Source organism: Onychostoma macrolepis, chromosome 24, assembly GCF_012432095.1.
Source record: "Onychostoma macrolepis isolate SWU-2019 chromosome 24, ASM1243209v1, whole genome shotgun sequence".
Taxonomy (NCBI): domain Eukaryota; kingdom Metazoa; phylum Chordata; class Actinopteri; order Cypriniformes; family Cyprinidae; genus Onychostoma; species Onychostoma macrolepis.
In genome coordinates this window covers 8,955,729-8,983,334 of record NC_081178.1, presented here as the reverse complement: position 1 = coordinate 8,983,334, position 27,606 = coordinate 8,955,729, and the positions used below count along the sequence as shown (strand labels likewise).

Below are 27,606 nucleotides of genomic sequence, written 5' to 3'. Positions count from 1 at the left end.
TGATGTTTATAGTATTTATATTCATATTTTATATAGTAGTATATAACAATATACATTTATATAAAAAACAAAAAAAAGCATAGTTTTGCAGTGAAAGCCAGTAATATCTCCATCTTTTGAGTTTCAGTGTATGTTGGCTGGAAGCCCGTTTCCCAATAAAACCAATGTTTGTTGACGCAATCCTTACTCTGTTCTTTTCCTATGTCTCAAAGACTCCTCTTTATATTTTGAGGATCTTGAGAACATTATTTTTTTTTTACGTAGATATGCCTCACAGGATGTCAATACCAAACTGAGAATAATCCAAACAAATCTTGCATGTAGGAACAATTAACGTGTATTAGAAACAAGGTAGGTTTCACAAAGTTCTTTTTGAAAATACTTGACAATACTTTTAAATACTTTTATTTAAACATTTTTTGTTTTTAAAAAAAAAAGAAGCAAAGTTTGAACCGTGAAAAGGTTAAAATAAATGACAATCCCACTGTTTGATCGGAGTCTCGAAACAGAATTGTATCTAAAGGCACCGGTCTAAACAAGGGTTCTGACATCACTCTTCAATCCCACACAGGCTTTAGTAAAACCTGCTCTGTGGATATTCAGATGGACCTAAAGGCCCAATAAACCACCAATACATGTCCACAGCAATACAGAATATTGTGTGAAAGCTACAATGTTTCCACAAACGCACAGTAAAAAGGTAAATCACTGAGCAGACTCTAAACAGGAGGTAAACATGTCTTTAAAATGAGAACAAACAAGTTCTTCAACAAAAGGTTCGTATAAAACACATGACCAGTATCTGAAGTGATGAATACTTCTGTGTACTTCCTCCTCAAATATCCTCATATATGTGAACATTTTTAGTTTTAAAAAGTTGTTCTGAACAAATGTGGGCTTAGCTTTTATTAATCTGATAAATCAAGTAATCTAACACCAAATTCAAGCCATCATACATTTTTAAGGCCAGTAGTACAAACCTGAAAAGAAAATTACGGCTTTCACATGAATGCTTTTTAAATTTCACCCTGAACAAAACCAGAACATGAACGGGTGATAATCTTAAAAATAGCTTGAAAGCACTGGAGTCACGAGCAATGTCTGATCAAACCACATCTGCCCGGAGAAATCAATGGATGATATGAAAAATAGGAACCGATACTGCTGAAACTGTTAACACCAATGTAAGACCAGCAGATCACAGATTTTACAGGCTTTCTTGGTCCTTATGAACTGAGGAAATGCTGATTGACAGGAAAGGCTCACAATGGGATTATGGCCGACCACAAAACTAAGAGAGGAAGCTCACATGCTTGCGTACAGTTGTGTGAAACTGCTATTAAAACACAAAATAAACATTTAAGATGTGATTCTTGTTTGTTGCTGGTTGTGATTCCCCATAGAGGCTGAAATCTCTCTCAAAACATCTGCATTCCGAAGCCCTGTGAGAGGAAGATGATAATAAACTGATTAGTACTTCCTTCTCAACAGCACTGATTAAAAAAGCATGTTCAGAATGACATTTAAAACAAAGCAGGGTTTTCATTTGAACTTTTACCTTTGGTAATCCTACAAAACAAGTTACATTGTTACACATATCTAATTTCCATATGAATATCTTAAAGGTGCACTTACAGAATCATCTTCCATTATGGCCGTAGAGTCAAAAAAGTCTGGTCTGAGTTCAGCTCTTTCTCTCCGGTTTCTCGACGCCGGCTAAAATGTAGAATGGACAAATGACCTCAAAGATCTAATCTTATGGATGAACAGATGTTGCAATATGAACCGTAGTCTTGGCTGTCACCAGATACATTACAAATACACTCAAGAACTCAGAAAACAGAGCTCAGCACATCTGTAAATTCTTACCAAATCTATCACCATGGTATCCTCGAATTCCTCGTTCATGTCCTCTAACTGACCGCGTGAGGACATCATCACATCCTCGAATATGGGCTCAGCATCATCTTCCATGAGGCCTCGCCTGAATCAAATAAGTAAATGATAAACTGTAGTTTTGTGATCATTTCTTAAACTATGCTTATAGTTAGGCTAACAAACTATGTTTCTAGAGTTTTAAAAATGTATAAGTCATCATTACAGCATACATTTGATTATTTTTAAATATTTAATAATATATGTGACCCTGGACCAAAAACAGTCATAAGTCGCTGGGGTGTATTTGTAGCAATAGCCAACAATACATTGTATGGGTCAAAATTATGATGTTTATTTTACACCAAAAATCATTAGTACATTAAGTAAAGATCATGTTCCATTAAGATATTTTGTAAATGTGCTACCGTAAATATATCAAAACCTCATTTTTGATTAGTAATACGGCAATTTTCTTAACATTTTGAATTTTTTGCACCCTCAAAACCATACATCAATGGAAAGCTTATTTATTCAGTTTTCAGATGATGTATAAACCTGAAACCTTATGACTGGTTTTGGGGTCCAGGGTCACATATAATTAAATATATTTAATACTAACAATTAATACTTAATAATAAATGAAAATGTTTCCATTTAAAAAGTGCATGCTATACACATTTTCAAATGCATTAAATAATAACAAAAATAAAAATTATTAGGAAGTTATTATTATTGTATATAAAATTACACACTTTTTAAATATGTAATAATATATAATTACATATATTTGTTAATTTTAAATTATATTACAGCTGCATTTTCATAAAAGCAAAGCGCATTTTCTATTTATTTATTAATTATATGAGTTAAATATTCTATTATGTAATATATATTCTATTCTATTCTGATTGAGGTGGTTTTAGTCACTGCACACATGGTTAGAATTGCTGTGATGCCTTCTCATGACTTATTGCTTTAGTAAAGGACACAAAAGATTTCTGAAATGTCAACTGCTTAGCATCATGGTCAGTAGTGAGTACGTACACTTGCTGTCTCACTCCACCACTGCGTGATTTCATGTAGTTCATCCCTCCTCTCTCTTTTCTGTTCACCTCCTCCATCTTCTGCTGATCCAACCATGACATCTGCAGTTGAGGGCTGAATGTGAGGGAACAAAATGATGAAATGATGCAAGAACAGCGAGAGAATTGCTTCAGCAGGAGCTCAAATTACATAAGAAAACAGTACGTTCTGCATAATGTTTCTCCAATCTTTCAACAAGCTGCCTGTTTTTATTTAATTCCATACTTGTGCATGAAGTCTGGGTCTGAGCCCGGTTCTGATGAGTCTTGGTCTGGGATGTGATCTGCTGCCTGTCTGGGGTTTTCTCTCAGGACAGTTGATGTGAGTTGTGGGGTGTGGAGGCCCCCTGGTGTCTGAAGTGTGTCATTACGCATTACCCATGAACCCTCAACACTCTCTTCTGTGAAAAGACATCAATGTCAAATCAGATTATTCCTAGACTATGTCAACGCTATGAAGTGAGAGACAAGGGAATAATATGGTATTTTATATGCAGTCTATTATTTAAGATGTCTTATATGAAACATTAAAGGTTTTATTCTACCTTCCGGTCGTCTTTTGTGCTGTGGCGGTCGACCCCTTTTGCTGCGGACCGTGCTGGCTTTGCTGGTAGAGCTGGTGCCGGTGGTGACAGACAGTCGGTCGTCATCTCCTCCTGTCAGCAGGGAGTTCCTGTACGCGATGAGAGGCAGCCAGACGTCCTCTCTTCTCTCCATCATATACTCCGTCATAAACTTCTCCAGATACGAATGACTGAGGCATGAACACATTTATCAGAGCCAATCAAACATGTTGTAACAAATGCACAAATACAATATTAAACATAGGGATTTATCATGATTAAATCACATATATAAACGTACATTTATTTGTAGTCACAGTATTGTATTCTGTGTTTGTTTTTGTTTTGAGCTGCCATAATTTAATTTTCCTTTGGGGATTAATAAAGTTCATCTAATCTAGTCTAATCTATATATTACATTATTATATTTCTTAAAATATATACACGTATGTGTGTGCATTTATATACACATAAATATACACAGTACACGCATATTACGTAAACACAGCCTTTTTATTTCGGATGCGATTAATCAATTTTACAGCCCTAACTAAATGTCTGGACACAGTTTTGATGATGACATTATTCGAAATTATAAAAAATAGCAATAACAGTAACAAAGTGGTATGTCCACCAAATCATGTTGTTCCAAACCTGTATGGCTTTCTTTTTTCTGTTGAGCACAAAAGAAGGTATTTTGAAGAATGTTGGTAACTATACTATTTTGGTTCCCATTTACATTGTATGGAAAAAAAAAAAAAAAAAAATCATGGGAACAGAAAACCGTTTGGACTCTTTAAAATATGTTAATTTATGTTCGACAGAAGAATTAAGTCATTCAGGTTTGGAATGACATGAGGGTGAATAGATGATTTTTTAATAGGGGTGTTCACATTTTTTACTAATACTACACAAAATATACACACATAAAACAGTCACAAAGCGTTTTCTGCACTTACACAGTCTTTTTGTCTTGTCGTAGGAGTTTGGAGGAGAACTCACAGAGCACCTCCAGGAAAGCCAGGTTTGGTGGTGGGTACTCTGGGCCTTTTGGATTCGGGACCTTGAAGGCGAACTCAATCCCATCCCTGTGTTTGTTATATAAAATTAGTTCATGCAAACATTCACATTGAACATCTAGTTAAAAACAACAAAGGTTATTAAAGTCAGTTTTGGTTCTGCCAATAATTCAGGGTTTTTCCTGCATTGAAAATTTTTTGGCGGCCACCAGAACAAATTTTTGTCCCACCAAAGCCATATTTGATCGGTTCCTATGATTTATGAGTGATGTAAATGACTACTGGTCTTGTGATAGCGCGCATGTTAACTGAGAGAGAGAGAGAGCGAGAGAGAGAGCGAGAGCGAGAGCAGAGAGCCCTTCCCCGCGCACTCTCTCTGGGTCTGTTTACACCTGGTCACTTCATGCGTTTTCTCTGGTTGGACAGCTATCCGATCATGAAAAGACCAGTCCTCCGAATTTGAAATGCTTTTGAGATGGATTTAAATCCGACCGCTCAAGCCACTTATGTCTGAGATGCATTCCAGATGAAACTGGACAAGTGTAAACGCATCTGCTTGTTGAAACCACATATGTACATTTTACTCCTCCCAAAATGTTAAAAAACAACGTCTGAGAGCGTGTTATAGGCTATATGACATGTAATAGTCAGATATGACAGCGCTAATGCTACACGCATCGCCATGGATATAGCCTGCAAGCCGACGCGCAAACCTGCCGCGAATGAAACAAAAGTAAAGTAACTTCTTTCCACTGCTGATGCCGCTCTCTCCTGTTGCGATCATCGATCTTTTAATTGGCTGATGATGAATAAAATGCAGCGCACTGTTGATTTCTTTGACGTGATAGTGTGGTAGGCCTAATTCAAGATTTATATCCATGTGGCCAAAAGTAACAAATCAGATGGATATCCGATCCGACAAAACGCATAAAATAGGTGTAAGCAAGCCCTAACTGTCTTTCCTCTCCCTCCCTCAAAATCAACTGACATGATAGTAAAAGGTCAGAAGACTGAATCAATGTTTCATGCGGCACATTCAGAGATTTATTTATTAATTTTTTTTTTTTTTAACTGAATTACCGGTGTTGTGAATTGTGCTAAAAAAATATATATATATATTTTCATCTTCTCTGACAAGCGGTTCCGCACATGCAACTAACATAAAACACACTTTCAATAAAAGAAAAAGATTTAACCTTAATAATAAGAATAAAATATTTAGCCTTAATAATCCACAGTAGCATCAGGTTATTTATTTGACAATGTGTAGTTAAAATCATTTACTTTAGATTGAGTGAGGTGAAACCAGCCACAAAGCAATTTGTTAGCCAGCTGCTGATTTTATTCAGATGTGGTAGAAAATTAGACTACTAGTTAAATATAAACTTTTTAATGCTACTTTTAAATGCTTTTTCAATATTGATATAATTATAATTGTGAGGTCTAGCAAAGAATGATACTATCTTACAAAAATATGAAAGCCAGTTTTATTATATTCCCTGACAGTGGCTGTTTTTTCTTTCATGAATAAATATAATTTAAAATCACAAACTGTTTCTTTGCATTTATTTTAGTTATGGTCAGTATTGGGTTCACAGATCACGTGGGGAGGGTACTTTTTACTGCGTGTGTGGATGACCGTCAGCCACCACCAAAGACCTTTTTTGACCCAGGAAAAACCCTGTAATTGCTTTTCATTCTTTAGATAGAAACTGTGTAGTAAAGATGAAGCAAGCCAAGTTTCTTACTTGTGCAGTGTGGCCACGGCCTCTCTGGTTTTGATCTGGTCCAGCCCAAATGTGAGTGCAAAGCGACGGGCCAATTCTTTAATGCCACTGACATGTGAGGACGTTCGGTCCAGGTTGGGTCCTTGGTCCAGGATCAGCTCATTGAAGAGCTGCACACAGGGAAAGTGTCCAAATCAAACATTTAAAGCATTAGGGAGGAAAGCTGTACAAGATTCAAAACTCATAACCGACTGTGAAAATGATCTAATCCTAAATATTGCATCTCATACCTGCTGCAAGCTGAGGATAAGGGTCTTTGCACACTGGATCTTGTCCATCTGTCTGGTCTTACTCAAGGTTTCTTTGATGATGTCTCCATAGTCATTGTAATACTGAAAAACGAACACCAGTCGTTTGAATCACATTTTAACCATACAGATCTCTGTGGCTTAAATTGATCAGGTTTTCATACCTTCATATATTGTTTGAAGATGTCAGCAGCAGCAGGCATGTCCACAATGTCGTAGATGATTAGTTTGCTGAAGGCGGCCAACAGATTCCTCCTCTTATGAAGGGCCTCAATCTTATTAGCTTCATCCTCTTCATCACCCTCTGAAAGAAAAAGCCCAACATTCACTGAAAAATTTAAGGTAGAGTCTGTTTAAGAAGTCTTTTCTATATGCTCTATAAATAAATTCTCCAATTTCTTATTTCACTGTCTGAGTCTCAGGATAGCTTTGATCACAAAAGTCACAAGTGATCACAAATGCATCAGAACACACACGCACCCATGCTCTGATTTTCATCATCCTGGTCGATGAAGACGTGATCCAGGACAAAGTTGAGCAGTTCATTCTGCAGAGTGCTGTCTGGATTGAAGACCAGAGGCTGCAGAGCTTCTCGACCGCCTGAGACCAACTGGTAACTGAAAATCATCAGCAGGTCACATAGCAACATAAAGGCCTGTGGAGATAAAACAGACAAACTCTTAAATTTCATATGTAAATGTTTCAATGTGCAGTATGAGTCAGTCTTTTTAAGCTTATAATTAAAGAACACCAGAAAAAGGTCACTAAAACGCCTCTGCTCACTTGTTCTTTGACTGGAGTGTTCACATTAGACAGGCACTGTTGGCAAACCGCTAGAAATGACTTCACCACTCTTCTCAATGCCACAAGATCATCCTGCCCAGGAAACACATATAAATGTCTGTCACTCAATCCTCAGAAAACATAAATAAATAAGGCTAATGCACTTGGCAACTGTATATAATGGGGTCTACTGCACCTTTGATGGACATCCTTCAGTAATTTTCACCAGTTGCCACAGGATGGAGTAATGAGAGCACTGCAGAGCTTGGACAGCGATCTGACCACAAGACAAGAGAATACAGATTCATCATTTAATGCACTGAGTAACAAAAGACTATTAAACATGTTACAGCATCTGACATTATGATGTACATAGAAGTTCTTATGTTACCAATATTGGTCTTTTTTGTTTTTTTAATTGAATACAGTTTGCCATGCTTTTATTTTTGTTTTGTACAACACTACAGTTCAAAAGTATGGGGTCAGAAAGATAAATTTTTTCCTTACATTTTAAGTCTCTTGTGTTTATCAAAGATTTGGTTCTTATGCATTTATTATTAAATAAAATCATGCCAAAGCTTACTTTAATGTCAAATAAGCTTTAAAAAAAAAAAAAAAATCTTAATATGCAGATTTAATTCACAAGAAACATCTCTTATTATCATCAATGTTAAAATCTGTTATGCTACTTAAATTTTTTTGGAAACCATCAATGAATAGCAAGTTCAAAAGAAAAGCATTCATATAAAATAAAACACTATAACCGTCACTTTTGGTCAATTTATGCGTCCTTGCTGAATAAAAGTATTAATTTCTTAAAAAAAACACCTTCCTATCGTCAAATTTTTTAGTTTAAAATGATGTAATTCAGCAACTGTTTTGTATTTGTATATATACAGTGGGGGAAAAAAATATTTGATCCCCTGCTGATTTTGAACGTTTGCCCACTGACAAAGAAATGATCAGTCAATAATTTTAACGGTAGGTTTATTTTAACAGTGAGAGACAGAATAACAACAGAAATTCCAGAAAAACACATTTCAAAAAAGTTATAAATTGATTTGCATTTTAATGAGTGAAATAAGTATTTGACCCCTTCGCAAAACATGTCTTAGTACTTGGTGGCAAAACCCTTGTTGGCAACCACAGAGGTCAGACGTTTCTTGTAGTTGGCCACCAGGTTTGCACACATCTCAGGAGGGATTTTGTCCCACTCCTCTTTGCCGATCCTCTCCAAGTCATTATGGTTTCGAGGCTCCCTCCACAGATTTTCTATGGGATTAAGGTCTGGAGACCGGCTAGGCTTCTTCTTGAGCCACTCCTTTGTTGCCTTGGCCTTATGTTTTGGGTCATTGTTATGCTGGAATACCCATCCACGACCCATTTTCAATGCCCTGGCCCTGACGGTACATGACCCCGTCCACTGTCCCTTTGATGCGCTGCAGTTGTCCTGTCCCTTTAGCAGAAAAACACCCCCAAAGCATAATGTTTCCACCTCCATGTTTGACGGTGGGGATGGTGTTCTTGGGGTCATAAGCCCTATTCGGACGGTAATTGTTTCTCAGGGGGACGTAAGTGATTGTCACCATATACAGGGGGGTAGTTGGTCATTTAATTGCTGTCCGAATCCAAAATTTCGGTGTTTATCTCTTTATAAGTGTATTATAAACAGATACATAAACTGCCTATATCGCGTATAATTATATACAACTATAGCACGTCTATTTAAACAGGAAATTTCAATAATCAAATAATAAATAGGCTTATATATTATAAAATATGCTTGGAATAATAAGAATACATTTTACATAAGTATTTTTTAAAATACATTTTAAAATTGTATTCCCCCGTTCTCATGATCATTGAAACTCCGCGAGGTGAGATTGCATTTTTTGTTGTTGTTGTTGTTGTTGTGTGTAATGTATAATACTATGTACAGTACCTTATTGTTGTTTGTTTTATGACCCTTTATGTACAGCACTTTGGTCAATTTCAGCTGTTTTTAAATGTGCTCTAGAAATAAACCAAACTTGAAACTTGGAGCCCCAGTCCGAGGGAGATTGACAGTTATTTTGCGTTTCTTCCATTTGCGAATAAAATCGCACCAACTGTTGTCACCTTCTCACCAAGCTGCTTGGCGATGGTCTTGTAGCCCATTCCAGCCTTGTGTAGGTCTACAATCTTGTCCCTGTCATCCTTGGACAGCTCTTTGGTCTTGGCCATGGTGGAGAGTTTGAAATCTGATTGATTTATTGCTTCAGTGGACAGGTGTCTTTTATACACGTAACAAACTGAGATTAGGAGCACTCCCTTTAAGAAAGTGCTCCTAATCTTAGCTCCCTACCTATATAAAAGACACCTGGGAACCAGAAATCTTGCTGATTGATAGGGGATCAAATACTTATTTCACTCATTAAAATGCAAATCAATTTATAACTTTTTTGAAATGCATTTTTCTGTTGTTATTCTGTCTCTCAATGTTCAAATAAACTTACCATTAAAATTATAGACTGAGCATTTCTTTGTCAGTGGGCAAATGTACAAAATCAGCAGGGGATCAAATTTTCCCCCACTGTACGCGTTTATATATGTAAGTTTCTGTTTTATGCCAATTTATTTCATGTTACTAAGATCATTAGAATTCTGTTGATCACCATCCATTTTCATTGCTTAACACGTTTACCTGCTCTGGCATGGAGCCCTGTTCGATCCCCATCTTCAACAATCGATAACAATTTTTGAAAAGGTCCCACTTTGTAAGGTCATGTGCACTGGAAAGCATACAAAACAAACTCAATGTTCTGTAGACAGAAACAAATTCTGCATTTCAAAAGACAAAAATCAGAGGGAACTGGTCTCTTACTTATGGAACGCAGTGAGCTTCTTTAGCGTTGAAAGAACGTTATAAATGTCATCATCATCTGCTTCATCGCCCTAGAAATAAGGAAATGAACAAAGACAGAATTTAATATCAAATGCATAAAGGCCTGTCACTAATATTCATACACAAGATGAAAAGCACTAAAATCAAGCTGCTCTTTCACCTCCTGTAGCAGGTCTTCCACTGAGTGAGAGAATCTGTCCGTGAGCTCGTCGATGAGTTGGCTGCGAGCGATGTCCACGCGGTTCATGATGGTGTAATCTTCACTGCACAAGATGCTGTAAGTTTTGCTACATGCTTCCAGAACCTCCATCTCAGCGTGCTTATCCACCACCACCCGGATCTGCTTCAGCAGGGCGTCCAGATGCTAAACACAGCCAGAAAGACACAGGAATAAGTATCAGAAAACAACTAAACACTCGAACGAAACTCAATGTGTCGGCCTAGATTTTTATATCACAGTAGTAAGAACTCCAACAGACCTTTTCCATTCGTCCTGAACTGTAGACTTCAAGATCAAAGTACTGAGGGATATGAAGGAGGTTCGCCACCTTTTCGGAATCAGCTTGGTACTAAAGGCAAAAGCAAAACAAATGTGAAGCATATTTTCTGTAACATTCAAAGTAATTTGTTTAAGTATCTTTATGCCATAACAAGCTAGCTTTGAAGTATTAGTTGAAAATGTTTTTACATTTATGTATGTATATGTATATTCGTATTTGGTGCTCAAGTAATATTTCTTATTATCAAATGTTAAAAAAACGTTGTGCTGCTCAATATTTTTGTGGAAATTTTTTTCAGGGTTCTTTGAAGAACAGAAAGTTCAAAATAGCAGAATTATAACAATAATAATATTTATTTGTAATGCGCCTTCCTTAAACTCAAAGCGCTACAACATGTACAAACAAAATAACAAATCAACCAAAACTACATAATAACAGAAATAGAATCACAGTAAATAATCATAAATTAAAAGCTTTACTAAAAAGATGCGTCTTAAGAAATTTCTTAAAACAATCCAAGGAAGCAGCATTCCTAATGAACGCAGGTAATGCGTTCCATAGATTAGGCCCGTTATAAGAAAAAGCCCTCCCCCCCATGGTTTTTAATTTACGAGGCTGACACAAGGAGATACAACCAGCAGAGCGGAGAGAGCGAGAAGGAGTGGAAAGAGTGACCAAGTCACAGATGTAATCTGGAGCCAGCCCATGCACTGCTTTATAGGTTAAAATCAGAGTTTTAAAACCAATACGTGATTGAACCGGGAGCCAATGAAGTTGCTGCAGCACTGGGGTAATGTGATGGCGTGCAGATGTATAAGTCAAAACTCACGCAGCAGAGTAAAAAATAAATCTTTTTTAATATGATAAATTTCTTTACTGTCACATTTAATCAATGTAATGAATCCTTGCATTTTAATTTCATTTAAAAAAAAGCTGATTTCTTGAGCAGCAAATCAGCATATTATAATCATTTCTAAAGGATCAGATGACACTTAAGACTGGAGTAATTCATTTAGTTAAAAACTAAATTACATTTTAAAATATATTACAATAAGATACTGTTGTTTTAGATGGAAAACTTTTTAAAATATTTTTTACTTAGATCAAATAAATGCACACACTGGTAGTGTGTCGTAACAAAAATAGGAAGAAGGAAAACCATCAATTGATTACTGAACGCCTAAAGTGTAGACAACTTTGTTGGATTATAATAACTGCAATTTGGTTCCATTTTGCATGTACAGTTGTTGTTTTGAAAACCATGCTGTGAGGACATTCTCAGGTCTCATGAACTCTGACCTTCCTGGACCTTGGTACTTTACCTTCGAAAGCAGCATGGGCAGAGCAACAATCAAGTGTTCAGTCAGTCTGTTCTTATCATCAATCTGTGTCTTCTTCTCTTTGGCAGTGAGCACCTGAGGGATGTGCAGAAGAACAACAGAAAATCTTTCAACCTAGAGTCTACAATATGTCTACAGTAAAGACTGATTCCAAGACAACTTACCCTCTTTCCTGTTCCTCTGCCCACAGGTGGATGAGCTTCAGCTGCCTGTCTGATGGTACAGACCATGAGCTCGATCAGTGCGCCCTCATGCCGGTCTCCCAACACTACAACAAAACCCACAATCAGACAGGACTAATGAGTAAACAGAGGCATGCTAGTTTCATCCAGAAAGATCTGAAATAAATGTGGGTGGGTGTACCCTCTTCCCCCTGCACAGGGTCCTCCAGCAGGAGCTCGACCATGCAGTCCCAATCTTTCAGCAGATCCTGTGAGCTGTCCCATAGACTGTCCACCAGGTATGCCGCATGCTCGTGAAGCTTCCATGCAAAAAGGTAGCATGATGGTTAGATAAACAGCAATAACCAGTGTTGGGAAAACATTAGGAGCTAAGAATCGGCTGTCTTTTATGAAGCTGGAATTTTAATTGAACCGGCCACATCCTACAGGAAATTGAATAAGAATAACAGGATTGCATGCATACAAAGATTGAGGGAAAACGTAGCTAAATAACTATGACTAATTACGATAACTGTGAATAATGCAGGATACACAAGATTCTCAACTGATTACAATTTTTCAAATTAAGTTAAATTAAGCAAATTAAGACAAACCAACTAACAAAAGCACATTTAAAAAAAAAATAAATGGAAAAAACAATTAACAACAAAAAGGATTTTAATTTGTACCACAAAAATATTAAATCGCATTATCAATAGCCTATATAAACGAATCAAATAAAATTAAACTGAATATAAGTATATAATAAAAACAAATTGAAAAATTAATAAAATAAATACTGAGAAAAAAAAATTGCTGTAAGGTAGAACTGGGACAATAAATGATTCATTGTGGTTTATAAAAGAAAAGTTAATTTCTTAAAAGTTAATTTATTTTCTAAAATATTTTATTATGAATTTTTGAACTGTATTGAAATTTAATGTTTAAAAATAACCCATGTGTTGAGCGAATGTGAAAAATCTTTAATAGCCAAGTTATAACAGCAGTTTGAATTTATTTGAATTTTATTCTATTTTAATTATCCTTTCTCGAATTCCAAATTGGATTACAATTCTGCATCCTGCTTGTTAAACCAATTTGATTTTAATTTGAAATTTCATGGCACTCATCCCTGTTTGTAACACATTCTCAATAAAGGGATGAGCTAATAAATAAATGCTTGGTGAATAAAGGTTGTGCATAAAACCATCAAAAATATATAAATTTTTTCTCACCTCGCTCTCCAGGAAGAAAAGCACTAGCATTCTTATAAGGTTCCCATTAGGGCTGTTTCGGCCTCGTCTTTTCGCCATAGCCTCCTCAACCTGAGGGTCATGCCTGCTAAATAACCTGCAGCCAGACACAAGCAACTGATCAAAACATTTGAGGAGTTTGATGTAGGGCTGAACGATTAATTGCATTTGCGATAATATAATAATAATATATAATATAATATGAAAAAACGTGATTTTTCAACCGTAGAGGCTGCGATTATACTCTGTCACGTGACACGCGAGAGTAAAGAGGTTTGTTCAAATTGAAGATCGATCGGTGTATGACAAAGTACGGCGAGAGAAAGCATAAGGAGACGTCCGCTCTCTTATAGCTCTCGCAGTACTTTGATGATACACACCGATCGGTCTAAGCAGCGCTGCTTCAAGTTGAGCACATCTAAGCAGTCTTCAGAGGAGGCATCAAGTTGGCACGCTACAGTGTTGTCAGGTCCGCAGTTTACTTCCTAAAATGTGATTTTTAGTCCCTGGAGTGCGAATCTTACCAGGGGAACCCCTCCAAAAAAAAAACTTGTATTTTATCCCCCGGAATGCAATTTTTAGCGGTGGACCCCCCGAAAAAGCGATTGGGCTAGTTTCGAGTAGCAATTGGGCGGGTTTTGTTGTGAAAACCTGGCAACCCAGGCACGCTACACGTGGAGTACCAGTGTTATGGCGCATTTCATTACTGAAGACTTCGACCTTAAGGTTATATATCTATCTATCTATCTATATATATATATATATATATATAGAGTAATATATATATTCTTATTTATTTAAAGTCTGTCCAAAGTTAACAGACAGTGTTTAAAAAGTGCAATCCACATGTTTACATATGTTTATTACAGTGACTTTGAATTACCTAAATAGTGTGGTAAAGTAACAGATTTGTTTTTATATTTCTGCAATCTACTCTAGTTTGTGTGATTTGTTACTGACTTTCATATTAATGTTTACACCAGGCTTATTTGTCAGTGCTTTATGTTGTCATAATAATTATTAGCCTACATGCTTACAAGGCTGGAAGTTCAACAAATCAGTCAAAATGCTACTATGACTGTAGTTGTTAAATAAAAAGGTCATTCATATAAATTCATGCATCACCTAATTTCATTGTAACATATAGGCCTGGCCTACAGAAAAGAACATTTATGTTTAATCTATCTAATATTGTGTTGGTCATACTATACAATGATTTATTGCTTGTCTTTGTTGAATAATACAGAACATAAAGAGCTTTAAAAAAAAATAACTGCATATTAAATCGCAAACGCAATATTTGTAAGAAAAAAACCTCAATTAGATTATTTTCCAAAATCGTTTAGCCCTAGTTTGATGTGCTGTCTTCATGTTTAAGAGAGTAAAACATGGCTGTCAAAAACACATTCATTTATCTCACTTTCTATGAAGGAACTCTCCAGCTGCCACAGCAACAGGACGATGAGCCGAATACACTAGATGGTAGACGTTCTCACAGTCTTCATTAGACAAAGCATCCTCACTACCACTACAGGAAAAAAACAAACAAACAAAAAAACGAGAGAGATTTAAGGATGTAGAAAGATGTGAGAGGTGGAAGAAAGAGTCACAAAAGAGAAATCTTATAAGAAACACAGAAGACTAGTTATAAAATATACATTTTATATTATTATTATTATTATTATTCTGTAATATAAAAACAATTATATTACTTTATTATTTTGCAATAAATACCTACTATATTTACAGTACAAAGTACCATACTGTAGTTTGAAATGTTTAATGCTCTCTAATAAAAAAAATATTTTTAATATTAAACTTTTTATACAAGTATATAAATGTATGTGTGTTGATATAAATATTAATATACATACAAAAATAATAAAATAAAATAAAGACTTACTGCAGAATCAAAGTGACAAGTCGTATGGCCTCTACTGCCACATCATACTCTTTATCCAATGTCATGGACACAATACGGTCCTGAGAGAAAGGAAGAGACATCATAACATTTCCAAAATGATGCCTACAGCACTCAGGCACATTTTGAAAATTGTAATAAAGGTATGGAGAGATATAATAAAAGCTGTTATAGAGCATTCAGAATTGTGCATATGTGTTACCTTAAATCGATTAGTGAAGAGCTCAAGTTTGGGGAATAGGTCTCTGTTGGTGTAGAGGGTCTGAAGGGCTTTTAGACATTTGAGTCGAACTTCACCTTGCTGTTAAGGATTACATTTTACAATATTTAATATGAAAAAATACATAATGTTACTGATAACTATCACACACACACACACACACACACACACACACTTACTCTGTCATGTAGCGTCCATCCCACATACTTCAAGTAACTGTCATTGAGAAAAGCATCACTGTATAACTTCATCCAAACGCCAATTTCTTCTATGCAGATAGCTCTGATTTCCGCTATGGCATCTCTGAAAGAAATCAAGAGAAGACTATATGAAATCCACAGGATTATGAAACATATGGTTTCTAGTCATTTGTGATTGGTGGATAAGGATTTTTAAAAATCAAAAACTGACACTGAAAAGTACAATTTACTCACAAATGGGGTTTCTACCTGCTATTTTTATACCACTCACCTGTAACGGTGAACAAAAATACCCTTGAAGATTGAGTTCATCATATTCTCAATCTCATCTTGGTTTTCTTGGAGCTAGAAGATGAAATAAATAAGAAAACACATTGAAAATCATGTTCATGTAGAACAAAACTTGGAAGAAAAGGAAGCCATCCCACCTCTTTCCTCTTCTCCAGCAGCAGTTCTAGCTTCTCGTTGGCTCTTTTCCCTGCGACCTTATTCCGTTCGGCCTCATACTGCCTCTGTGTGTTATCCTGATTGATGCTCAGGTTCAGAGCAACGTTTACCAGGGCTGTCATCAGTTTCATTGCTGCAGCAGAAACAAGACACATGGCAGAAATGAATTACTCGACTGCAGTATCGGGAATAACTTGAAGGTCAATGGTGAATGACTGACCTGCCAGCGTGCTGGTGTGTCTGAAGGCTCGGACCTGTGAGTCTGAGAGCCCAGTGAGCAGAGAAATGACGGTGTCCATCATGTATTCATCATAGATGATACTGTACTGGCACTGACGGATCAGAACCATGATGAACTCGCAAAAGTTATATCTGAATTTCTTCCACTGCGGCCCTGCCATTGTGAGAGGGTAGTCCCCACTGTCCTTTATTTGACGAGGAGAGAAATTGATTAATTAATTAACATTTAAGAATTCAGGTGGGAAAAAAAAAAAAAAAGTCAAAAATAACAACAAACCTCATCAAACTCCTCTGTCATCTTTCTGATAATTTCGGCATTCTGCATGTTCCTGAACATCTCGATCCTTACAGTTCCTGTGATTGTTTGTGAAATAAATTAATACTTTTTTCTGCAAGTATGCATTGAATTGATGTGGCATTAAAAGGCTTTTATAATGATACAAAAAACATCAAATAAGTGTTGTTCTTTTGAACTTTTTAAGCAGCACAACTGTTTTCAAACACTGATAACAATAAGAAATGTTTCTTGAGCACCAAATCAGCATATTAGAATGATTTCTGAAGGAATCGGATAATGTGACACTGAAGAAATGGCCATCACAGGTATAAATTCCATTTTAAAACATTAAAAACACAGCATTTTAAAAACTACAAAACAATTTGACAATATTGCTGTTTTACTGCATTTTTGAGCAAATACGTGCTTTTCAACACCACTGAATATTATACAAAATAAAAATCTTACCAATCCCAAACTTTTAAATGGTAGAGTAACTGCTGATTCCTATCCATATTTAAATCAATTTTAATTAATGCCGATTCTCAAAGCATCTAATTTTTTTCATCAACAGCATATGAGCTTGGTGATTTAAGGGGATAGTTGCCAAATCTTGTTTTCTGTGGCTGTATATAGGAATCAGGTGATCAGTTGATTGAGATTCCTCTGTAAATACATGTATTACCTTATTATTAATATAGATGTTTAATAATATACATGTTGGTGCATATAGATGTTCCTAGATATAGATGTAATTTAATTTAAAATTGCTTTGCTATACAGTAATTTGAGAAAGAATCATGATGTATGAATATATTTTTCTCCCCAACCCTAATTCCTATGATTGCAATTGACCAGAATTCATAGTTTTTTTTTTTTTTTTTTAAAAAGCAACTTTGGAACTGTTGAGAAATAAATGAGATAAATTACCTTTACAGCCAGAACAGTGAATGAAAAAGTTGATTAGATCTAGGAGTGCAAGGTCTCTGTCTTGCTTGTAAGATTCAATCCAGTCATCAATGACGGACTAGAAACAAATGCAAAGAAAAAAAAAAACAGTCACTTAGCACAATTCCACCTCAAATAGTCAGAAACAGACAGCCACATCAATTGAAAAATTATCTGCTGATTTAGATGAGGAGTTACAATTAGTAGTAAAGTGGGTACGGAATAATAAGATGGTTCTAAATTTGACAAAAACCAAAGTATTGTGTTTGGATCAAATTCTAAACTTAAACCACAATTAAATTTGTCTGTAAAGAGTGTGCCTATTGAACAGGTAGAGGAAATTAGACTTGGGAGTTATTCTAGACAGTAGGCTGAAGTGGTCAAAATGGTTAGAAAATATGGTAATAGTTATGGGAGGAGGTCTATCAGTTATTAAGAGATGTGCAAAATTTTTACCACAGTATTGCATCTCTCAAACTGTGCAAACAATGGTTCTTACTTATTTAGATTACTGTCCAGTGTTGTGGTCGAGTGCATTAAGTAAAGTTTAAGTAAAAATTACAGTTAGTCCAGAATAGAGCTGCACGACTAATTCTGAACTGTAATAGAAGGGTTAATATTATGAGAATGCACAAAATTCTAGGTTGGCTACTGGTGAAAGATAGGGCAATTGTTTCTCTGCTTGTTTTATAAGAAACATTTCAGTATCGAGAGTTCCAAGTGTATTGTACTGTCAACTTTTGTATAGTAGTGCTGGTCATAATTTTAACACCAGGCATGCATCAAAAGGATATTTTTTGCTTCCTGTTTCAAAAACTAATGCAAAGCAACGGACTAATGTATAGAGGAATGAAAATATGGAATGAATTGCCATCTGAGATTACATGTTTTTTAATAAGTAAAATGAGGTTTAAAAAATCGTTAAAGAAATATTTAATGGTACAATACTCAGTAAATTGTTGATCTTGATGTTCTGAATGAATTTTGGGTTTGTATGTTTTATTGTATTGTTATGGATTAATGTAATTTAGTTTTTTTTACTTGTTGGACCCCAGGAAGAATAGCCACTACCTTGGTAGTGGCTAATGGGGATCCAAATAAACAAATAAAATAAATTACATTAAAAAAAAACACACGTTGTGTATTACCTGCATGGCACTTTTGCCTTGTTTGACCACCTCAAACAGAGTGCTGGGGTCTGTGCCCTCTCCATTTTGATGGGCCACTCCATTCGGCCTCCTCCCGGCTTTATCAACCGGAGACCTTCGGGCCTTCTTACTAGCCACCTGGCAAAAAAAATAAAAGAAGAGGTCAGTGGCTGACACCATGTATTTAGGGTTCAAATAAATTAATCAGTTGATCTACTCAGCAGCAATGGTCTTACTCCTTGTTTTCCAGGCCTGCCTCTCTTTTTCTTGCCCTTTCCTTCCCCAGAGTCATCCAGCTCACTAACACTCATGCTCAGACTCACAGTGTCGCCTTGCCCGTCATTTGACGAGTCCCTGCATACCGTAATGTAAATGTTTATTAACATTTTTGTGCACATTTATATCAGCGCCCATCATTTTTAAATGTTTTACTTACTGCAAAATAGGAAAGTCTGAGTTGATCATGTTGCGTCTTCTGACAAAACTAGGAGACTTCTAAAGATGAATCGCGCAGTGATGGCGTGAATGCGTTTGCGATTCTTCAGTTTAGACCCAGAATGCTTCAGACCACATAACCTGAGAATTTAGAGAAAACAGAAGCTCTGATCAGGATGATATGAAGCATAATTAAGTGCAGATAAATGCAAAAGACTTCAAAAAGAAAAAGTGTAGGCCTAATATATATATATATATATATATATATATATATATATATATATATATATATATATACACACACACACGCATACATATACACATACATTTAAAAACAATTTTAAAAAAAACAATTAGTAACATCACATAGCCACTAGGGACAGCATGACCCATGATTTTTAATGAAACTATGATCTAGGATCAAAACCACAAAAATATGCAACAACTCAAAATGCAATCATAATGACTGCTAATTTATTACAGCAAAACAACATTTGTCTTAATCACTTGTACTTGAGGCAAAAAAATTATATTACATTTGACAAAAGACACACTGCCATTAGGGGGCATCCCAAGCATGGCTTTTCCCTGTTGCTGTGGAAACAGCAGAAACAGAGGCACATGGGATGGCTAAACAGATTTATTATGTGAAGTGGAGATGGGATGTATATGGATCTAAATTAGATCAGACAATATCTGTGCTATTAGATAATATGAAAAGCAAATATTTCCATCCCTGACTGATTTAGAAAATGCACTTGGATGCATCTTCACACATGATTTGATCTTTACCAACACAAGATGGCTCCCCACCCCCAGAGGAGACTTTCCACACTCTAGTAATAGATGTTTCTGTGGATACTGAGGATTCAAAACACTTGAATCACCGCACGTAAGCGTGAAACAGACATATGGATGGAGTTCAACAGGAATGCAGGGTGGAATTCCCTACATACAGAGTTTTTGAAACCGAACTGCTGTCAGATGGTATTCTAAGTGGACATAAGGAGAAAATAAAACCCCTTAGTTTGCATCTGTAACGCTCCCCTCCCCCATACAGATTTGGATATCTCAGTAAATATGGCCCAGGCCGAAACTCTGGGCTTGTGTTCGAAAAAAAAAACAAACAAAAAAACCACACAGTTTTGTCAAACTCAACAGCTGACCGTTACATAATCACACCAGAGATGGGCAGCAGACACATAAGACAAACAAATACTGAATAAAATAACGCATGCACAAATAGCTGTAGTTTAGCAGACATGCTGTTTCTCTCTGATGAGTAAGTGTTAAGTGGTAAAGCTCAGGAAAGAAAATGTAATTTACACCTCAGCGGTGGAGGCTGGTGATAGTGAAGAGAGCTGAATCCTTTTGGGAATACTAGAATATGAATGTCAGTGTCAGCAAAATACAATGGAGGAACATTCACCAGTTCAATGTCTCTTGGTAAAAGATCATTTCTTTGAAATGATTCCCGACTTCGACTACGAGCAGCCAATCTGCAACTAATCTCCAATCTTCTGAGGTATTTAAAGGTTCAGCGTGGAATATTTGTAGGATTAGAAGAACTAAACAAAAAAATTGTTTCCACAAAGGTTTCCGAACCTGCTTTTATTATTACCAAACAGGTTGCCCCACCCTAAACTCCAACAACCAAATGTACTTTTAACGCAAGTCAGTTATTTATCACCCCCCCATGTAGCTATTTCCAGTTATACAATTACATATCCTGTTTTCAGATAAAAATAGACGATTCAAAACCAATATCAGTTTTAGTTTCAGTTTTTTTTTTTTATCTAAAAAAACAACAACATATAATGCCTCTGTCAAAAAGGCATTTGGTTGTTTTAACCAGCATATTCTATCTACCATTTTTTATATTTCTATAATCATCTCCTCTTCATACAATGTCACTGAATCTCTCAGATTTCAGTTACAAATATTAAGAATATCAAGATATTGTAGAAACATTCTATTTTACAGTCAGAAATTCATTAATTCTGTAATGATTATTCAGCAAGTGTCCAATAATAGTGGGGTTATAAATAGGTGTTCAGCAAGTCATGTGATCATCAATTGACGGCTCTCATGAAGCGACCTGCTGCATAATAAATAAAACAGTAGGCTATTTACTGAAGAGAAAATTTACTTAAACGTAAGAAAACCCATTTACCTGGAAAAAAAAACAAAACAAAAAAACAAGCGTTGCATTTTTATTCAAAACTGAAAAGATGTACAAATGATCGCATAGGGGTCAAGATTAAATGGTTCTCACGGTGAGGTCAAATTGGAAAAAGAAGTGTAGATGAGGCCAGTAATGGCATTGCACAGAACAACCCCTGAAAGCAACTCAATGGATCAGTGAATGTGCCAATAGGCCTGCAGCTTCTCATCGAGCTGGTAGAGCAAGCAGCACAGATTCATTAGAGTCTGGGGACACACTATTAAATGGTTTGCACTGCATGATGACAGTCAAATGAGTCTATTCTTGGCACTGGCTGGGTGAGATGCTTTTAAATCAGACCAATTATGTCCCTTTCCTCACATACGATAACTGGCTATTTTCAGGTTCGTGCACAACAAATTTCTTTCAAATCACTCTGGGCACTTAGTTGAATTAGTAATGGGGTTAAATCTGGAAAAGACACTCTGAATCTCGGTATGCTTCAGTTTGGCTTACATCAGACCAAACTGCCCATTCTGAGTGTGTGCATCATGCACAAACCTCTCAAAGCGGTGTCTGATGCTTAGCTTTGATGGTTTTGTTCAATGAAGAGAACCTCTTCATGCTTATGTTACATAATGACTTTCTACTTCTTCTCTTACTGCTAAAACACATCATCTTTAAGCAGGCAAACATCACCAGAATAGATTCAATTAAAGTGGTTCCACACAAAACAATGCTTTCAGAAGCACAGTTTCAGTACACAACTAACACTGACAAGCAGCAATAAGTTGTTGCACAGATTTCAACATCCCTCGCTGACTCTTAATTAAAACGGCCAAGAAAATGAAAATAATTTTTTTTTTGTTTAAATACAAGTTCTCCTCAGAATGGGGTTGGATGCAAAGATATGTCACAGTTACAAAACTGTAAAAAAATAGTTACACTTTATATCAATTGTATAATTATTTAGTGCATTAGCATTGTTTTCTGTAGCTAAACTCATGCATCATGGCACTAACAATGCAAATCAATCCTCATTGCTAAAATGTACTATAAGTAGCTTTCATAGTAGCTAATCATAACCACACAAAATTGTTCACAAAACAAGCCACATTTTAAACAAAAATCCTTATGTGAACCATTCCCTCTTTCCTTGGCAATTATTTATCCTGGTGTCTGAGATCAAATCTTTATCTATACATCTACCTTAGTCCATACGTGGGCTGGTTTAGAAGTAAAGATTGTTTATTCAGATTGAATGGGAGTGGATTTATATCTCCCTTCGTCTGTTCATCTCATAAACACTCGCGCTAAGGACAGGCAGCAGTCTCTAATGATCTGTGAAACACTCAAAATAGCTTGACAATTGCCCTGAGAGACTGTGAGAAAAGCAGTGTTCGCTCTTGCTTTGTCTTGCAGACACTCATTTCCACCTCAGATTTAAAAGAAAGCTCAATGTTTTATAGATCAAATTCTGTCTTAAGACATCAGCGTAATCAAGGTCTTTTCAAGCGAGTGGGCCGCAGCGAGATGCATTACCAACACTGACTTTCTAAATAATGTAATTTCATGTGGCTTGTCAACGAGGAATTCAGCCTTTAGCTAAATTACATAAAAAGATCCTGTAGATAAATTTAACATTGTTTGTTTAACTGCTAACACTCTTCCTACTAAACCGCTCCCTTGCACACTGTTTTTAACACTGAAAAGGCTTGAATTACCAGGCCTACATAGAATCAGTGCCCATAGAATTAGAACAGCTGTTACTCAAAGTTCTAAACATTTCCTGCCACTTGAATATTTATTTATTACATATTTTGGATACCAATATAAGCGCAGTACTCTTCAACCATTTTATTTAAATCCATTCCACAGATTCGACCCAAAATCAGTTTAGAAAATGTGGAAAACGTAATTAACTAAATAGAAAGCGATGGAAATGATTAAATTATGCAACCTACAGTGTTACGCAATACAATTAAATATGCAAAAAAAAGGATCATTTGCAAATAAACGTTGACAAAATTTGACAATGGGTGTTTTAGACTATGATCTTTCTGTTATGGACAGATTGATCTCGACTAAGCTCAGATTCAGAGAAAACAGAATATGATATCCAACCATTTATTAAACTTGTAAGCAATTTTTCTCAGTTTTTAAGGGTTAAAGCAACAGTTCATCTCACCCTCACATCATTCCAAACCGGCATGACTTTCTCAAAATATCTTCTTTTCTACAGAAGGAAGGTAGGTTTTGGAACAACATGAGAGTGAGTAAATGATGAATGAATTTTCAAAAAGTTTCTGGTGAACTATCCCTTTAATGTGTTTTGCCTTTTTTAGGGTAATTCTAAAAGCACAGTAAACTATACTTACTACACTACTACTACTACTACTACTACTACTATACTATAAAATAAATATAGATAGTCAAAACAATGTTTGACTTTACGTAAAGTTGTACCGCAGAGCTAAACTATTCCATACAGGTTTATACTGCAAGCAAATCTATTATTTAAACAGAAACATTTAATAAACACATAAACATACATGCATGTATACATCCTATCAAACCTGTCTTAAGGATCTCACAAACATTAAAAGTCCATTCATATCACTATTCATGAAACAGCATAGAAACAAAATAAATAAATACATCCACTTCTGTAATTAAAACTATTCATTCATCCCACAGGTGATGTGATTTTTCTCATCTCTTAAAGCAACATTCATTGATCTTAGTAACACAGCCAATAAAATTCCAGGATAAGAGCATATGACCGACAGTGAGGGTGTTTCTATGGCAACAACGGCCTCCTGGAATACATGTCACGCATCTAAATTGCTTGCCAAAAACACCCGCACTCAGGAGAGGGCATAATACTACAACAGAAAGGTGAAGTCACGCTAGTTTAGTATTAATATGACTATCCGTGCATCATTTATTCCAAAAAACATCCTGTTTCAAGAAGGTTAGCTTCTGAAACAAAGCTTCTGAAAATATGAATTGGTAAAATAATCATATAAAAACAATAAATGCATATTTTGATATCTTAGCATAACATAAAGACACACACAGATACACAAACACTAAATAATGCAGAAAAGATGAATGACCAAAGCAGAAAGGTGATATCTTTGCTTGTATAATGCACTAAGGAGAGCTTTTTCTCTCTGTATGTGGTTCTCCAGAGGGACAAAGCCAAGGACACCAATTGCAGCGGTCCTTAATAATATTTCTCCCTTATAGTTCACTGTATAAAGGTGAGAGATAATGAAATCAGCACATTTGAGCTGAGGCCTGCCAAGAGGTTGGTTTAAAACAAACTTCATTAAGGACAAGAAAAAGACTCCATTATTTTAAATCCCAGGTTTAAGTTAGCTATGATGTACTTAAAGCTGGACTTTAGGTTTTGAAGTCTACAGTAAGTCCTCCAGGGATGAACCCTAGTCTCTTGTGAAATCAACCATTTTACACTTTACACAAAGCCTCCCTCGCCTATGCCAAGATGTATAGATAGAATTACAAACCACAGCCTTTATTTGATGTATTTAAAAAGCCATCAGATTCCAGGCAACAGTACAAACAGGAACACTTACATGCAATAAGACTAATGTACTTCTAGAATAAATCCAATAATATCTTTACAAATATGACTAACACTCCGAGATTGATTAGACTTTTAGATATTAAAACATTCAGCACTTTGCATGCATGTGCGTGATGCATGCAGACAGACTACATATCGAACACTAAAGTGTCCGAAGTCATTTATATTAATGTGGGTTTTTTCAATCAGCACAAATACCATCTAAAATCCTCATCACATTAGTCTTAGATCAAAGTGGTTTGCATGGTACAAGAAATTGCGAAACTTGAGCAATTCTAATGTTATACTATTACTCATGTCTGCCAAATTACTAATTTAATAAGAGTAAATAGAAAGTGCACGTACAATAATAGATAAACTTATTTCACTTCTGCCAGTACATTAAAAAAAAAAAAAAAAAGCTGTGTACCGCATAATGACTTTTAAAAATCTTTCAAAAACAAACTGATTTGCAAATGCATCAATCAGACCAATTTGTAAACCAGGAACAAATTCATTGAAAATAACAATTTGGTCACAAACGTGCAAATCTGTAGTTTTACTCTATCTAAGGGCAGTTTCCAGCATATTAAACCCTTAAGATTTCATGAATTAAATGAATTCCTATGATTTCTAGGCATGGAAAAGACAAATTTAAAATTCCTTGATATTTTCAAGGAAGGATGTTTTCCATTTTTGATATTTCCTTGCTATATCCATTTTATATTTTGTGTGGACTATTGCATGCTAACCAATGGAAGATATACAATCTGTACAGACAAACAATACATTTTCAAGGAATACAGCATTCAACAGAGGTAAACTAATTCTTCTCATCTCTTAACTTAAGAGTACTTGATGCACTGACAAAACTCTCTCTCATTTTATAAATAAATAAACCACATTTCCTCAAAAAGCATCAAAGCCTTGTATGGTTCAGTGCTGAATCAACATTCAGAAAGTGCACAAACAACATTTGGATATCGCTTGTTCAGTGCTTACTCAGTTCCAGGATGAGAATTTACAGTCACTTGCCAAAATCTCACCTCAAAGAGCAGTATAACCTAAAACAAATTATGGGTGTACATTACTGCATTGTAATATAAATAGAAAGTTGATTGATGGAGAAGCATGAGCTTTCCAATGATGTTCATTCAGTCTGGATAGAAGAACCATCCATCTGTGACAACTTGGTTAGCAAATAGATTATATCTTACAAACAGAATGAAGCAAGATGAATGACTCAATAGATTTCCAAGTGGTCAGTGAGCATGCTATGTTGTTCAAGAAGTTATACACAACCATTACTTTAACTTATAAAACATATTGCACCTAGAAGTGTCTCATTGCTCTGTTTAGTGATCAAATACCAGATATAGTCCTTGAACTAGCTTGAACTATGCAAGTACGGTCTAAACTCCTCCTCTACTCATAAAAACAAACCTTCATGAAGTAACTACCGGCTAAATTTGGACATCAATGTTTTTAAAGTGAGTAAGAAAAGCAATAATTGAACGTTGAATGATTCAAAACACGAAAGTAGCACTCCACACATTTTTCCTCTCAGAGGTTTTACGCTAGTTAACCAAGTTATGTACGTTTTGAAACAAAAAGTTGAGCTGTTTATCTTTAACTGACCCAAATGACTTAACCAACACAAACCTCCATCCCTTTAGTCTGTAAATACGGAATATTATTCGTGACAACTCGGGGAAGTGTAGGAAAGTTAAGTACACAAACCAGACGTTACATTTCAAACGAGCAGCGACCAGAGCGAGCGCATCAGAGAACAACAGCAGTTCGCGCGCTGACTGACTGTCTGTCTGTTCGCGTGCATGGCGGCAGGAAGACATAATGTCACACTCGTTCCTGCAATAACACACCGAAACACATGCACATCAGCTTATTAAGATAATATAGCCGCGAGTGAAATGGAAGACAGTGCCACCAAGGACAGGGGGCATGCAAACACACACACGCTGTCCTTCGAGAATTGATCCCATCCCCCCTGCACGCACGCACGCACACATTCACACACACATACACACGCACGCACACACACTCTCTCTCTCTCTCTCTCTCTCTCTCGCATGTCCTCCATCTTTAATGCAAGCTCGATTTACGCAGTGAACGCGCGCCCCACGGAAAGATTCAGACACAGTTGTTGCAAAACTCGCACAAACTCACCTCAACCGCTAAAAGGGGTCCTCCGGGACACGCGTCAGTAATAATTGGCGCGATTAATTGACCAAATAGTTTATGTTTTTATATTGTAAATTAGACCTGAAGCAGAACCGCGCCTTTCCTGAGAGAAGCAATCCTAAACTGCCATCTGGCGGCTCTTACCGCAACGAAATGGCGCGATAGGAGACTGATCTGAGGTCGCCTCCTGGTGGACAGAGGATATTTTTACACAAAGCAAAAAATAAAAGCCTTGTTTGGGAGAGATAAAGAAGATAAAGTTTACCTTGCTGAGATCGTAGTTGGGTCGTTTTTTCGCAAAGGTTGCCTTTTGT

General features: G+C 36.1%; 1 protein-coding gene across 1 annotated transcript; it reads right to left on the bottom strand.

Annotated features, from left to right (window-relative positions):
- Positions 1-18: 18 nt before the first annotated feature.
- stag1b (STAG1 cohesin complex component b) lies at positions 19-27,454 on the bottom strand. The gene is made up of 34 exons (XM_058765341.1): positions 27,278-27,454; positions 19,336-19,475; positions 19,136-19,253; positions 18,900-19,037; positions 17,734-17,830; positions 16,804-16,880; positions 16,507-16,711; positions 16,268-16,419; positions 16,111-16,184; positions 15,819-15,942; positions 15,622-15,720; positions 15,402-15,481; positions 14,919-15,026; positions 13,481-13,595; positions 12,448-12,565; positions 12,249-12,352; positions 12,067-12,159; positions 10,724-10,813; positions 10,405-10,608; positions 10,224-10,294; positions 10,044-10,131; positions 7,557-7,637; positions 7,361-7,453; positions 7,058-7,232; positions 6,742-6,881; positions 6,560-6,661; positions 6,291-6,439; positions 4,483-4,611; positions 3,506-3,714; positions 3,187-3,361; positions 2,923-3,036; positions 1,870-1,984; positions 1,636-1,716; positions 19-1,442 (listed from the first exon to the last, which is right to left on the bottom strand). The coding sequence occupies exons 2-34, from the start codon at positions 19,362-19,364 to the stop codon at positions 1,419-1,421; spliced, it is 3,771 nt and encodes a 1,256-aa protein (XP_058621324.1). The 5' UTR covers positions 19,365-19,475; positions 27,278-27,454; the 3' UTR covers positions 19-1,418.
- Positions 27,455-27,606: the final 152 nt, after the last annotated feature.